Source organism: Entelurus aequoreus, linkage group LG03, assembly GCF_033978785.1.
Source record: "Entelurus aequoreus isolate RoL-2023_Sb linkage group LG03, RoL_Eaeq_v1.1, whole genome shotgun sequence".
Lineage (NCBI taxonomy): Eukaryota > Metazoa > Chordata > Actinopteri > Syngnathiformes > Syngnathidae > Entelurus > Entelurus aequoreus.
The window spans coordinates 85,828,819-85,845,924 of NC_084733.1; the positions used below are offsets into that span (position 1 = coordinate 85,828,819).

The window sequence follows — 17,106 nt, forward strand, 5'->3', positions numbered from 1 at the left end:
ATATATATATATATATATATATATATATATATATATATATTTATATATATAGGTTTTTGTTTCATGTCTCTACGACCTTCCTAGTGGGAGTATATATATATATATATATATATATATATATATATATATATATATATATATATATATATATATATATATATATATATATATATATATATATATTGTTATGTATTTGGAGCTACTAGGGCTGCCGTAGTTGTGAGGGACGCGGGGAATTATGGGTAATGTTGTCATGACAATACTATACTCCTGTAGAGCGGGAACACGGCTGTATGTTCGGAGTAGTAAGCTACAATAAAAGGTTAACGATCTATCTGTGCCTGCTGCATCATTGTTATAGGAAGACATAACAAAAGTGGCGACGAGGACGAGTGAACCGACGCGTGTTGTCAGTGTTAAGAAGAGGAGAAGTTTTCCTTGTCTCACGGGAGCCCCGAGCTAACGCTAATGCTAGCGCAGGTGTCCGCCGGCATTCCGACTATTCCTGCTGAGAGAAGAGGGGACCGGAGACCAGCGACACCGACCAAAGTCAAAAACGGAGCGCCATTAGCGGTAAGACGACCAGTAAGATGGCTGGAGTTATCGGCTCGATTGGCCCCTTTGATGAGAATGTCGAGCAATGGAGCTCATACACGGAGCGCTTTGACTATTTTGTCGCAGCAAATGGAATTGATGATGGCAAGATCGTACCTACTTTTCTGAGTGTGATCGGCCCGAAGACATTTACCCTGCTTCGGAGCATCCTACAGCCAGAGAAACCAGGGAGTAAAACGTATAAAAACATTGTGGACATTTTGACCAAACATTTCTCCCCCAAACCTCTGGTAATCGCCGAAAGATTCAGATTTCACCGGCGACATCAGGAAGAGGGTGAGTCTGTCACCATGTTCATGGCAGCTTTACGTAAACTGGCCGAACACTGTGAGTTTGGTGACACACTGAGTGATGCGTTAAGAGACAGGCTTGTATGTGGACTGGCAAATGAAGCAGCACAAAAAAGATTGCTTACAGAAAGTGATCTGACTCTTGAAAAGGCCATTAATATAAGTGTGTCTATGGAAATGGCATCTAGAGAAGCACAGCAGCTGCATGTGAAAGTGCACAAACTCAGCATCAACCAAGATGTGCAAGGGCCATGCTTTCGCTGTGGTAAATCTGGCCATCTTGCATCTGCATGTTGGTGCAAGGATATGGATTGCCATAAATGTGGGAAAAGAGGCCATGTGGAGCGGGCGTGCAGATATAAAAAGAGCAAAGAGGATGGCTCAAAGACTGGAAATAAAGTGAAAAGTGCACATTACAAGAAGAAAAGACAGGTTCACACAGTCAAATATGAAAAGGAGAGTAACAGTGATTCTTCTGAGGAGGACATGTCTACCACAGTGAATACAATACGGGTAATGAATGTGGGTGAGAGCTCGGATGGTTTCTGGGCCAAAGCCAAGTTGGAAGGACACTCCATAAAGATGCAAATAGACACTGGATCGAGGGCATCATTAGTGTCTTATAAAATCTACAGGAAACACATGAGACATCTCCCTCTACGTCCTGCAGACACTGTTTTCAGAGCATACACTGGACACACGGTGCACATGAAAGGAATGACCGATGTACTGGTGCAGTGTAACGATCAGACTGTGAGACTTCCAGTCTACATCACCCAGGGAGACTACGCCGCCATAATGGGTCGGGTGTGGTTAAAGGCGATCCATCTCAACTGGCAAGAGGTGAGGAAAATGTCAGACAGTTCTACACAGCTTCAGATGATACTGGAAAAGCATAAAGAGGTCTTTCGTGATGAACTGGGCTGCATGGAAAATATTACAGTAAAGCTACATGTCAAACCTGACACTAAACCTGTGTTTTTGAGAGCGAGACCAGTGCCGTACGCCATCAGATCAAAGGTGGAAACTGATTTGGATGCTTTGGTCAAAAATGGAGTCTTGGAGCCTGTAACGACTAGTGAGTGGGCTACACCCATCGTTCCAGTGCAAAAGAAAAATGGTGGAATCCGGACATGTGGAGACTTTAAGGTGACAGTCAACCCTGCCTTAATAGCAGAACAGTACCCACTTCCCCTGATCGATGACTTATTTGCTGGGCTGAGTGGAGGTCAAAAGTTCAGCAAAATAGATCTCAATCAGGCGTACCTGCAGATGCAGGTGGATGAACAGTCACGTGAGATGCTGACTATTAACACACACAAAGGGCTTTTCAGATACTGCAGACTGCCTTTTGGTATCACTTCTGCCCCGGCTCTGTTCCAGCGAGCTATGGACCAGATACTCTGTGGTCTAGTAGGAGTGCAGTGCTATTTGGATGACATCCTGTGTACAGGAGCAAATGATGAAGATCACCTGCATAACTTGGATGCTACACTTCAAAGATTGAGAGAGTATGGACTAAGAGTTCGCAAAGAAAAATGTGATTTCTTTCAATCATCTGTGGAATACCTTGGACATGTGATTGATGCTAAAGGACTTCATACAGCACCATCCAAAATCACAGCCATCGTGGAGGCACCTCCACCTCAAAACATCAGCCAGCTGCGATCCTTTTTAGGATTATTGAACTATTACGGACGTTTTATTCCTAATCTAGCATCACTGCTACAGCCACTGCATGAGTTGTTACGCCAGGACAAGACATGGAAATGGACAGCCAGCTGTCAGGAGGCTTTTGAGAAAGCCAAGGGGGCGTTAACCACATCAGAGGTGCTGACTCACTTCAACCCATCACTCCAAATTCAGCTAGCTTGTGATGCATCCCCATATGGAGTGGGGGCAGTGTTATCTCACATACTGCCAAATGGTGAGGAAAAACCGATCGCTTTCGCCTCCAGAACGTTGAACAAGGCAGAGTCCAACTATGCTCAAATAGAAAGAGAGGCACTGAGCATTGTTTTCGGGGTGAGGAAATTCCACCAGTATTTATATGGGAGGAAGTTCACTCTCCTAACGGACCATCGACCTCTCACGACCATCCTGGGACCACACACTGGGATACCATCTCTCGCTGCATCAAGACTGCAGAGGTGGGCTCTGCTGCTATCTGCTCACGCTTACGACATCAAATATCGTAAGTCAGACTCCCATTGCAACGCTGACGGGTTATCCAGACTTCCTCTTCCAGTCACAAAGCCCGATTCAAAAACGGAGGACATTTTTTACTTTAGAGAGGTGGAAAAGGCACCTGTTTCAGCAGTGCAGATCAAAAAAGTGACTCGCAACGACCCAGAGCTGTCAGAGGTCATGGACATTGTTGTTAAAGGTCGACCTGCTGGTGACACTGTGCGCCTGAAACCTTATATGGGAAGGAGGTTGGAGCTTTCTGTCCAGTCGGGATGCCTGCTATGGGGGAGGCGAGTGATCATTCCACTGTCACTTCGAGAAAAAATGTTGCAACAGCTTCATGCAGGACATAGTGGAATAGTCAAGATGAAAGAAATAGCGAGAAGCTATTTTTGGTGGCCAGGCATGGACAAACAAATCGAGGAAATGGCTACATCTTGTTCAGCTTGCCACAAAACCAGAAATAACCCACCATTAGCTCCCCTGCATCCGTGGGAATATCCCCAAGAACCATGGCAGCGGGTCCACATTGACTTCGCAGGGCCAGTGGAAGACAGAATGTTTCTGGTTGCTATTGACGCACACAGCAAATGGCCTGAGGTGGCGATAATGAGATCTACCACCACAGAAAGGACCATCGAAAGGCTAGGAGAGATGTTCTGTCGGTTTGGATCTCCGGTTCAGTTAGTCTCTGACAACGGACCTCAGCTGGTGTCGCATGAAATGTCTGCATTTCTACAAGCAAATGGAGTGCAGCATGTCACCTCAGCTCCTTACCATCCTGCCACAAATGGCCTTGCTGAAAGGTTCGTTCAGACTCTGAAACGTGCACTGAAAGCATCACAAGGACAAGGAACATTACACCAAAGACTACATACTTTTCTGCTGAACTACAGAAACACTCCTCACAGCACTACAAAGGCATCTCCTGCAAGCCTAATGTTCAAGAGAGACCTGCGTACGACCTTCGACCTGTTGAAGCCCTCAGCAGTAAAAGACACAGTTCGAGGCCAACAGGAAAAACAGATACAACGCAGGGAACGACAGGCGAAGAACAGAGTCTTCACAGCAGGCGAGACTGTGTTAGCGAGGAACTACAGTGGAGAACCTAAATGGGTTCCTGCTACTATCCTTGCTCAGACTGGACCAGTCTCCTACTCCGTTCAGACAGGTGACAGTGTCTGGAGGAGACATGCTGATCAGCTCCTGTCTGCGTCACCAGTGTCAGCAGAGCTGTCCTCGAAAGATCAGACAGATGCAGTGACCAACCCTTCAGTTCCTCTCCACACCCAAGTAAGACATCCAGTGCCAGATACATCTGTTCCAGCTGCAAGTGTGACTCCAGATGAGACTGAGACACATGTGCAGTTGAGCCCTAAAGACGGTTTTCCGTCAGTGGACAATAAGACTGATGCCCCTGCAGAGAGCAGGTATCCTAAAAGAGAGCGGCGACCCCCTATACGCTTGAGTCTTTAGAATAGTTAGCAACTATCCCAGACCATCAGGGGCAGAATAATCCCCTTGGGATCAGTTGAGGGATAGAGGCAGTCTACCCTCATCCCTGAGTTAGAGTTAAAACATATACCTGTTAGCTGTGGTTTAAAGAAAAAGATAAGGTTGTGACATTTAGTTGGTTGTGTTAAGTCACGTGTTGAGATAATCTTAGATACCAGAAATAAGTTGAATGTGTATGTTTACGTTCTTTGAAATAGTAGCTGATTATTTCTGTTGTTTTCTAAAAGGGACATCTGTTGTAAGAGGGGAGGAGATGTTATGTATTTGGAGCTACTAGGGCTGCCGTAGTTGTGAGGGACGCGGGGAATTATGGGTAATGTTGTCATGACAATACTATACTCCTGGAGAGCGGGAACACGGCTGTATGTTCGGAGTAGTAAGCTACAATAAAAGGTTAACGATCTATCTGTGCCTGCTGCATCATTGTTATAGGAAGACATAACATATATATATATATATATACATATATATGTATATACACACACACATATATATATATATATATATATATATATATATATATATATATATATATATATATATATATATATATATATATATATATATATATATATATATATATATATATATATATATATATATATATATATATATATATATATATATATATATATATGTGTGTATATACACTACCGTTCAAAAGTTTGGGGTCACATTGAAATGTCCTTATTTTTGAAGGAAAAGCACTGTACTTTTCAATGAAGATAACTTTAAACTAGTCTTAACTTTAAAGAAATACACTCTATACATTGCTAATGTGGTAAATGACTATTCTAGCTGCAAATGTCAGGTTTTAGGTGCAATATCTACATAGGTGTATAGAGGCCCATTTCCAGCAACTATCACTCCAGTGTTCTAATGGTACAATGTGTTTGCTCATTGGCTCAGAAGGCTAATTGATGATTAGAAAACCCTTGTGCAATCATGTTTACACATCTGAAAACAGTTTAGCTCGTTACAGAAGCTACAAAACTGACCTTCCTTTGAGCAGATTGAGTTTCTGGAGCATCACATTTGTGGGGTCAATTAAACGCTCAAAATGGCCAGAAAAAGAGAACTTTCATCTGAAACTCGACAGTCTATTCTTGTTCTTAGAAATGAAGGCTATTCCACAAAATTGTTTGGGTGACCCCAAACTTTTGAACGGTAGTGTATATATATATATACAAAAATATATATATATATATACATATATATATATATATATATATATATATATATATATATATATATATATATATATATATATATATATATATATATATATATATATATATATATATATATATATATATATATATGTAAACTGTGAAAATCTGCTATACAGTATGTGTGTTTGGGTCCTATTCTAATACAAAATCTCACAATAATGTCTGATTGAATACTTAAAATGTTACGACAGACCGCCTTAAAAAACGGAATGGAATTTTAATTTTTTTTTACTGAATGAGACACCCAGAATGTACATGAACATAAAGAATGTGGGATTTACAATATTAACTATGAACGATAAAACACTGAATATTGACAACATATGACATGTTTTACAATCAAGCAACACGCGACAAAAATGCAACAAACAGCGAAATATGAACGCAAAGGGTAAAAATAAAAAACCCACCTACAATCTGATATATCTGATATATCACTAAGGTTTAGAACTTTGTTGTAAAAATCTCCTTCCGCGTTTGTTCCACACTGCTTGGTGCCTCGTCTGAGCGGCTGTGACTTAGATTACCATCGTAACTAATTAGATTACCATAGTAACCTAAAGGGACATGGGGGAATTTTTTTTTAAAATAATTTTTTATTACATTTTTTTTATTTTTAGACATGTATCTCGTGCGCACGAGAAACTTTTTATAAAGTTATAAAAAAAACAACAATTTTTTAGAATTTTTTTTTATTTATTTATTTTTTTTAGACATGTATCTCCTGCGCACGAGAAACTATCTTGTGTGCACGAGATACATGTCTAAAAATAATAATAATAATAATAATTTATATATATATTTTATTATAATTTTTTTTTAGACATGTATCTCCTGCGCACGAGAAACTATCTTGTGTGCACGAGATACATGTCTAAAAAAAAAAAAAATAATAATAATTTATATATATATTTTATTATAATTTTTTTTTAGACATGTATCTCCTGCGCACGAGAAACTATCTTGTGTGCACGAGATACATGTCTAAAAAAAAAAATAATAATAATAATTTATATATATATATTTTATTATAATTTTTTTGTAGACATGTATCTCCCGCGCACGAGAAAGTTTCTCGTGCACAAGAAAAACTTTTTATAAAGTTATTAAAAAAAATCAAAAACATTTTTACATTTTTTTATTTTTTATTTTTTTTTAGACATGTATCTCCTGCGCACGAGAAACTATCTTGTGCACACGGGATACATGTCTAAAAAAAATAAAAAAATAATAATTTATATGTATATTTTATTATTATTTTTTTGTAGACATGTATCTCGTGCACACAAGAAAGTTTCTCGTGCGCACGAGATAGTTTCTTGTGCGCATAAGATACATGTCTAAAAAAAATATATATATATATATTATAAAAAAAATTTTTCGCCCATGTCCCTTTAGAGGCTCCGTAAGTATATCATGCAAAAGCGCAGATTCCAACCATTGAAATACTTTGTGTAGTTCAAGACTTACGGTCATTTGAAAACATCATAATGGCAGTTTCCATCTTAAAGATCTAATAAAAATTGGTAACACTTTAGTATGGGGAACATATTTTAAGTAACAAAGACTTAATTTAGAGTTATTTGGTTAGGGTTAGGGTTAGGGTTAAGGTTATGGTTAGAGGGTTAGGGTTAGGGTTAGTTGTATAATAAGGCCATGCAGAATAAGGCATTAATAAGTACTTAATAATGACTAATTAAGAGCCAATATGTTACTAATTTGCATGGTGAATATGTTCCCCATATAAAGTGTTACCAAAAAAATATTTGGGAATGTCCGGCGGTTCCAGATTGAAAAGCTTAACGGGCCGCATGCGGGCCTCAATTTGCCCAGGACTGCTGTAAACGCATCACCGGCTAAGTGACTTAAAAAGTGCATGTGTTGGTGCAAGTGAGAAAGAGCGAGCGGGTGCTGTTGATACGACCGATGACAAAGTTGGTTTTGGTCTGGTTCGTACGGCAGAAAAGGACCAGTTTTGCTAGATAGAAACTTTTTCCGCGACAGACGTTACAATAAGTTTGTCGTCAGTTACTTTGAAAATTGTCACGCGCTTATCCTTGTATTTGATTTTGTGCCTGGCATGGATTTGCCGTGCACAGAGGACAGGCGCACCTTAAAGGGAACGTTGGTCCTGATCTAGATTTGGTCTTATAATCTGCTCCAGTTTCGCCCTGCTAGTGAAAACTAATGAGCCATCTGTCCCCCCCCCCCTCAGGTGACTACGAGGTGTCAATTAAGTTCAACAACGAGCACATCCCCGACAGCCCCTTCATCGTTCCCATCGCGACGCTGTCAGACGAAGCCCGCAGGCTCACCTTCACAAGCCTGCAGGTGAGAACCTCCGCACGACCCAAACATGGAGAATTTGGATCTCTTGCATTTAGAAAAAGAAAGAAAAAGTGTTTGACTGAGGCGTGCAACACGCTGCGTTTAGCCGCGTTTTGCCCGGGAAGTGGTAATGGACCAGAGTCGCCAGTGGAATAGGATGAAGCTGGCCAACGATGAAGGTCAGGATTAACTGTGCCTTGCTCATGTGGAGCAGCGCTGGCTGCTAGTCAATGGGTACAAGGACAACAATAACACGGCTTTATTTGGATTATGGCGCTGGGGAGCATTTCATTGCTAATCCAGTGTTCTAGATTAACTGGTTTGTTTACATGCTTTTTTTTAATTTCTCTTTGCTATTTGGGCTTATTGGACCCTAATTACATTTGTAGAATTAAAAACTAAGAATCATCTTTTTATATGATGTACTTCAGGGGTGTCCAAAGTGCGGCCCGGGGGCCATTTGCGGCCCGCAGTTAATTGTTTACCGGCCCGCCACACATTCTGGAAATGTTATTGCAAAAATAAAAAAGAACATTAAAAAAAAGTGAAATGAGGTGAAATCTAATGAGAAAAAGTTGCAATGTTGACACAAAGCTGCCATGCAGGCTGTTTTTTTTTTGCCATTGCTCAAAAAAAAAATAATGACAAAAAAATCCACGCTATAATGAATTATTTTCAAAGCTCCAATGACTTCAAATATTTCACTTTAAAATGTTTTATGTGGTAAATATTGCATATATTGTGTAGTTGCCTTATAAATCAAAGTTTTATTTGACAAAAGAGCATAAAACAAACAAAATAATAGTTCAAACGTAAAATCGACCAGATATATCTGAAGTTGATCTCGTAACTTAAGTGTTGAAAGTAAAAGAAAAACCTAATACAAATGTATCACTTTATGAATGGGGCACCTTTTGGATCCCAAATATATGTAGTGGTATTTTATTTATTTTTTCACTGTGATTACTCAAAAATATTAAAGAATTAAAATCAATGGTGTCCTGCATTATTTATCTTTTAGGGCTCTAATGACTAAATACTGCATATTTCAGTTTTACTATAAAAAACAAAGTTGTTTTTGACAGAAAAGCCATAAAACCTTTTTTTTTTTCTTACTTTATATCAACTTGAAGTTGATATAGAGATTTACTGTAAGCGTTAAATAAAAAATATTAATAATAATTTGACTTATTTTTTAAATTTTAATGACTGAGACCCTTTATGGTCCCCGGGACCCCTAAAGGTAAAATAATTTAAAAAATCCATATATTTTGTTATGTTTTGAAAATGAAAAATATCAAAATGGCCCCCACATGCTTTAATTTTTCCGTGTGCGGCCCTCAATGGGAAAAGTTTGGACACCCCTGATGTACTTAGTCCATAAGTACACAAACGTGTACTTCATGTTTAGTGACATGCTAATTCTTATTTTTACACTTTTTTTCTCCAAATTCCATTGTATGTTATACTCTTCTGACACCACCAGATGGCAGTATAAGTGTCCACATAAGTGGCCATAAGACCCCAATTCAGTAGTGTACACAATTTTTGGAAATAAGAGCTTAAAGGTGCTGTCCACGCATGTGGCCACTAAGCCTTTAGAGGTTAAAGAGCTAAAGGGTGCAAGTCCACCACAGTCACGGTTCGTTACATACCTCGGTTCCAATGTCACAATTTTGGTGCCACTTGTCCTCGTCCGCTTAGGTATTTCGCGAGAAGGCCGATACTTTAAAGTAGCAGTGGAGTGGAAAAACATTGTGTTTCATTGGATCCATTAAAACGCATCCAATCCACAAAATGTGAAAATACCGTCTGAACTAGAGATGTCCGATAATGGCTTTTTTGCCGTTATCCGATTATGTCCAACTCTTAATTACCGATTCCGATATCAACCGATACCGATATATACAGTCGTGGAATTAACACATTATCATGCCTAATTGTGTTGTGATGCCCCCGCTGGATGCATTAAACAATGTAACAAGGTTTTCCAAAATAAATCAACTCAAGTTATGGGAAAAAAATGCCAACATGGCATTGACATATTTATTAAAACTTTTACTTTCACAAAATGCATAATTATTATTTTTTTTGAACATGCCTCAAAACAACAGCTACAAAAACAATGAAGGCACACAGCTTCAGTCCAGAGTATACTAGAGTGATAAAGTAAACAATAACATAGTCCTCCTTTAGTGCATGCTGGCATACTGTATAACAGGGAATTATAAACCGGGCTCACATCCATCTTCCGCTTGTATTCGTCGTGTATCTCCTTATAATTCTTGAAGAGGCGGGAGATCTAATTGCTCGTATTAAAGGAAGGCGTCTTGGCTCCTCCTCGCATAACCAACTTTTTGCAGTCATTGCAAATTGCCAGTTTTTTATCCGTCAGAGACACTTTAAAATAATCCCAAACCATGTCTGGTTTGTTAGCCACGGCTACAGCACCGGCAACAACACACTCTTGTTGTGTGTGGGAGAGGGGAGAGGGGAGGGCCTGCTGACTGGGAGACGCAACTGCTCTGTACTGCCCCCTACTTCCGTGTTTTACCGGATATGTACCGCTCCGTACAGCAGCGTTTTAAAAAGTCATTCATTTTACTTTTTGAAACCGATAATTTCCGATATTACATTTTAAGCATTTATCGGCAGGCCGATATTATCGGACATCTCTAGTCTTAACATCACCAAATACCGCAAATTCAGTCGCCCATTTTAAATATTGCGATCCAAATATTTTGACCATATTATCAGAACAGTCATACTGGAAATACGCCAAACTTGGAAGGAGATGTGGTGTTTATTATTCACAGTCCGTATATGTAAGACAAGAACACATGCTTGGCTTTTTTATGCATTCTAAATGGTAAATCAATATCTAACAATTAATGCAACAGATGGAGGCTCCTCTCATTGTACTCTCTAAAAACATCCAGGAACTGCCAACAATACTCCATTTACATGTCATGACCTGAAAACCAACCAAATGGGAGGGATATTGTTATTATAAGCGCTGACGCAGACGGACTATTTTAAAGTTAAAAAGTACCACTGATAGTCGCACGCACACACTAGGTGTGTTGAAATTACCCTCTGCATTCGACCCACCCCCCTTTGTTCCACCCCCTGGGAGGTGAGGGGAGCAGTGAGCAGCAGCGCTGGCCGTGCTCGGGAATCACTTTTAGTGATTTAACCCCCAATTCATTTTTTCCCAGCATGCATTGCAGGGGATTCAAAAGGGTGTGATTTTGAATTAACTGTTTGCTCTGACATTTCTTTATAAAACTAAAGTTTGTCTAATGCGTGAACATGTGTGTCAAGGCTGGAAAATTATGGGTAAAATAATTATCACGATTATTGTAATCGCAATTAATTACAAGATTATTCATACATTTTTGAAAAATTAATATTGTACCAACAAAATTTTACTTTAAATATGTATATATTTTTAAACGGATGTAAATTAGTAACAATCAATCCACAACAAGTAAAGTACTAATAGTAATAACAATACATTGGAATATCACTAGCAATATAAAAAAACCAATACAATTAAGTTTTTCTGTTTTATCTGTTTTTAATTTCGTTTTGTTTACCTTTTACACTTATTTTACCACCACAGTGTGCTTTTTGTGTTAAATAAAATTGTATAAATGTTTCTTAATTCAATGCAAAAATCCTCACATTTATCGGTGCGATACATCTTTGGACAATTTTGACCGGTATTTTAGGTCAAAGCATAATAATTGTGTAAGTGTATCAATAAGTGCTTGAAGTACATTATTCTGGTGTGTAAGGTACTTTTTTGAAACCTTTATTTTTGTCAGCGCAGTCACATATTGATATTAATCATGGAATGCTGTAACTAGAGAAAGTTACAGGAATGCACACTTCATCCTATGCTTACATTTCATTGTGCAACATGAGGATGTTTAAGGGGAACTAAATGTGATCTCTGAAAGGGGTACAAATTATTTCCAAAGCAGTGCTTTTGGTATAAAGTTAAGTTAGGTTAAATGAAAGTATTATTATTATTATCAATTATTATTATTATTATTATTAGGGTCCGCACGGACCATTGTCAAAGGAATCCCAAAGGGAGTCCTTTTGCAATGGGACGAAAGGAACCTATTGAAATTGTAAGGTTTTATTATTATTCTTTCTTTCTTATTATTCTTCCGCAGCTTTGCGCTCTACTTTGCCCCCCTTAACATGCTTCAAAACTCACCAAATTTGACACACACATAAAAAAACACAAACAAAACTCTTTAGTCAAAAAACCAAACCCCAAAACTGAAAATTGCGCCCCCTAGGAAGAAAACTGCCTGTAACTCCCAGTGCGAATGTCGTAGAGACATGAAACAAAAACCTCTATGTAGGTCTCACTTAGACCTACATTTCATAATTTGACATCCTCGGGCAAAAACCAACAGGAAGTTGCCAATTCTCCCTTCAAGACAAAAATTGACTAAAAACACTCATTTTTGCCTCTTTGAGCTGTAATTTGACCCCCTTAAAATACTTCAAAACTCACCAAACTTTTCACACACACCAGGACTGGTGGAAATTGCGATCTAATAAAAAAAAACCCGAACCCCAAAACTCAAAATTGCGCTTTAGCGCAATTTTTGAATAAAACAGAGACAAAACTGCTCCTCAGAGGAAAACACAGACAAAACTGCTTGTAACTTCTGGTAGGAACGTCTTAGAGACATGAAACAAAAACCTCTATGTACTTAGACCTACATTTCATAGATTGACATCCTTCAGCAAAGATCAACAGGAAGTTTGCAATCTCTCCTTCAAAACGAAATTCTTGTAAAAAAAACGGTCACCAAACATCAAACATTATCTCCTCTGAGCGCGTTTGTCGTTTCGGCTTCAAACTACTACAGGAGAGAGATTGGACCCTTCTGATTAAAAGTTGACGAAAGAGTTTGGATAAGTGCTACGGTTTTGATTTTACGAGCCTTCAAAGAAAACAACCACTGTGCCGCAGCACCTAGGAAAAAAACACAGACACAACTTCCTCTAACTCCCAGTACGAATATCGTAGAGACATGCAACAAAAACCTCTATGTAGGTCTCACTCAGGACTACCACTGGACAAAAGTATTGGGACACCTAGGACTAGCACCAGCCAAAATGCGGACCCGACCAACGCTGCTTGCAGCTTTAATTATTATTATTATTTATCTTACGGTATATATCAAAAATAATATTGAGCAAAATTGAATTGGAATATTGTCGATGTGGCCCTCCAGCAGTGCTCGGGTTGCTCATGCGGCCCCCGGTAAAAATTAATTGCCCACCCCTGTCCTAGCTGATGGTGCTCCGCCCTCGACACCATTGCCAGAGGCGGTGACCTTTGCTCCTGCAGGCGCGCTGACGCACTTCCCTCCACACCATGTTTATTAAAGTTGTAGTAGCAGTGTCCGTGTTAACATAGCAAATGTGTAAATAAAAAAAAATTGTGTGAGTGATCTTAAAGTGTCCCTGTGACTCACCATATTGGTCCACTCGCTTCACAGATGGTCGTTTTTATTTTCTTTCACACTGCCAGCAATATTAAAACACTTTTTTTTTTTTTTTCAACTGGTACAAAAAAAAAAAAAGCCACTTCAGGCTCCACTACACGCCGGATGAAGTGCAATATCAGAGCAGCGTTTGAAATGTCAGGCAAGCTCTTATGTCTGCTCCGGCCGCTCATCCTGCAGGGCACGAACACTAAACGCCTCGCTGTAAACTCTGACCTTTCCTGCCTCTCAACGCCCAACGGCTCGGTCTATTCCCGTCCCCCGTCCCCCGGCCACGATGAATCACACGCCCGGTGTCCCCGCCGAGGCCACAGAGCGCGCACACACACTAATACGTGCGTATAATATGACCACATTTTTTACCTGTTCTTTTTTTAGGAGAAGGATTTGAAGGTAAACCAAGAAGCCTCGTTTATGGTGCAGCGCAGCGGGGCTCGCGGCGCGGTGGACGCCAAAGTGCACACCCCCTCCGGCTGCTCCGAGGAATGTTATGTCACCGAGCTGGATGGCGGTAAGCGCCCGCACTTCAAAGCACAACACTGGCTTTTTGAACTGAGTGCCTTTACCTTATCAGATCTACATTTGTTGTGCCAGCACTTGAAAAATGCACATCAACTGCAATGCTGTTACAGAAAACTAGAGTGACTGTAGTTGTCCTATTTTAAAGGTCAATATGAGACTGTTTGTCACATGGTACAACTCTCCTCCTCAACCTCTGCACAAAAAAAATGTGAACAATTGTCGAAACCTGATTTTTCCCTGGTTAAATAATGGTTAAAAAAAATTAAAAAACAGTCATATGTGGAAAAAGACAAAGACGAGGTATCCGATTGGTCTGCGAACTCTGCAATCACACTGCCGTCTATTAGACAAACTTTATTGATCCATAAGGGAAATTGTTCCAAATAAAATTGAGTCCAAAGAAGCATGAGAACAAGGGCATCGGGGTGTTTGGTCTGTTGCCTTGCAACAGCGGCATCAATGGTGTCGCAAGCAGGATCGGAATCAGAATCAGAATACCGTATATTACCAAATAAACGCCCTTGGGCAAATAACCGCCCATGTCCTAATAGCCGCCCGGGGTCTGACCCCATTTTGTGAATTAACCGCCTCTTCCTAATAACCGCATATGTCCAAATAGCCGCCCATGGGCTGTTATTTGCATAATTTAGATTAAAATGCTACTGGGGTTGCGTTTGCTGCAGTATGATTGTTTTGATGGTTTTATAGAGTACTTGGTACCATAATTTTATTTTTCCTGTATGCTGCTTTATTTAAAACTTGGAGTACTGTAGCCTTTATTTTATTTAAGTGACAGTATTATTGTTCTGTTTTGATGGTGGGTTTTATACTTGAGTACTTGGTACCATCATTTTATTTTTCCCGGTAGGCTGCTTTATTTAAAAAGTTTATTTATTTTTAGTATTGGTATTCTATTTGACAATTGTTGCACTACTGCCATGTTGAGGCCTTGTTGATCTCTTGTCTTTTGATAGCCTACCTCATGTTGATCTCTTGTTTTTTTGTTTGTATGTTTTCAATAGCTTTTACATTTAAAGTTTTTTGTACGAAAAAAAAAAAAACTGGACGGTAACCATTGTAACCAAATAATGGTGCAGGCTGGTGCAAAAATAAATAAAAGCCTTGTGCAAATAACCGCCTGTCTCCAAAATCGATTTTGTGAAATAAAAAACGCCCGGGCTACTATTTGGTAATATACGGTAGTTTTATTGCCATTGTTTGAGAACGGGTTCACAAACTAGGAATTTTTCTTGGCGCAATCGTGCAACATGAAACACATATAACCCAGAATAGGTAATAAAATGGGCTGTAACTAACTGCAATCACACTGCCATCTATTAGACAAACTTTATTGATCCATAAGGGAAATTGTTCCAAATAAAATTGAGTCCAAAGAAGCATGAGAACAAGGGCATCGGGGTGTTTGGTCTGTTGCCTAGCGAGCAGAATCAGAATCAGAATAGTTTTATCGCCATTGTTTGAGAACGGGTTCACAAACTAGGAATTTTTCTTGGCGCAATCGTGCAACATGAAACACATATAACCCAGAATAGGTAATAAAATGGGCTGTAACTAACTGAGCTATCCGATCTTGTTATTGTTCATGTGTCTGATAGCAGCCTCGTCAGCAGAAGGAGGGATGTACACTCCGATGAAGATTACAGAAGTAAACTCCCTTGGCAAATAATATGGTCAAATTCCAACAGCCAGAAGTTCGATGTCCGGGGTTGTTTGTCACATGGTACAACTACCCTCATCAACCTCTGCACAAAAAAATTGTGAACAATTGTCAAAACCCTGATTTTTCCCTGGTTAAATAAAAGTTGAATAAAATAAAAAATAAAAAAAACAGCCATATCTGGAAAAAGACAAAGACGTGGTATCCGATTGGTCTGCGGACTCTGCTATCACACTGCCGTCTATTAGACAAACTTTATTGAACCATAAGGGAAATTGTTCCAAATAAAATTGAGTCCAAAGAAGCATGAGAACGAGGGCATCGGGGTGTTTGGTCTGTTGCCTAGCAAGCAGAATCAGAATCAGAATAGTTTTATTGCCATTGTTTGAGAACGGCTTCACAAACTAGGAATTTTTCTTGGTGCAATCGTGCAACATGAAACACATATAACACAGAATAGGTAATAAAATTAAAAACATTATTATTATTTTTTTTTTTTCAGAAAGAAATACAATCATATGTGCTTACGGACTGTATCCCTGCAGACTGTATTGATCTTTATTGATATATAATGTATATATTGTGTTTTTTATGTTGATTTAATAAAAAACCGGTGGTTGGGGACCACTGGTTTATGGAAAAGATAAGTGATTAAAAAAAAGCAAGAAAAGTTGAAAATAATACCAAAAATAAAGTAAAATGAAGGAAGTCAAAGGAGCTACTGTGATGTGCTGCCACTCTTTTAAAAAGTTCTACTCATAAGCTCAAGACCTGATTCTGATCCGAGGAGACCCAATACATTTTAGCCATGAACTGGGTCACTGGAGTTCAATAATAGCCAATATACTCTTTAAGGCCAAAAAAAAGTCCAAAAATATCAAGAGAAATGGGGAGAATGCACAAAAATACTGAAGTCTCCCGCGTTCTCCATCGTTGACCTCATACTTTCCTTCATTGGATAGGATATGACTTTATTGTCATTGCACAAGTACAACGAAATTATGTTTTCAGCACAAACCCGTTCAAGATTAGACAAACAAACAGTGTACAGGGTTACAGAACAGGAACGCTGATGGGTCGCCAAAGATAAGAAAAAGGTAAAACGCTGGGGAAGAAGATGAGTAAAAAAATACAATCTAGACTGGGCTCCTAAGGGGGTCGGGAGTGGGAAAAAACCTCCATGCAATGCACACATAAAC

General features: G+C 39.2%; 2 protein-coding genes across 2 annotated transcripts in view; both read left to right on the forward strand.

Annotated features, from left to right (window-relative positions):
- The window catches only part of LOC133647025 (filamin-C-like), a 136,017-nt gene that overhangs the window by 103,637 nt on the left and 15,274 nt on the right, over window positions 1-17,106 (forward strand). Inside the window, exons 41-42 of the mRNA XM_062043067.1 lie at window positions 8,055-8,170; window positions 14,086-14,218. Coding sequence (XP_061899051.1) covers window positions 8,055-8,170; window positions 14,086-14,218 — 249 coding nt within the window. The remainder of the gene's footprint in view (window positions 1-8,054; window positions 8,171-14,085; window positions 14,219-17,106) is intronic.
- On the forward strand, window positions 281-4,639 carry LOC133647024 (uncharacterized protein K02A2.6-like). Its single transcript, XM_062043066.1, has one exon. The coding sequence runs from the start codon at window positions 591-593 to the stop codon at window positions 4,566-4,568; it is 3,978 nt and encodes a 1,325-aa protein (XP_061899050.1). The 5' UTR covers window positions 281-590; the 3' UTR covers window positions 4,569-4,639.

Coding starts and splice junctions, on each gene's coding strand:
- LOC133647024 (XM_062043066.1), top strand. CDS start 591: ATGGCTGGAGTTATCGGCTCGATTGGCCCCTTTGATGAGAATGTCGAG.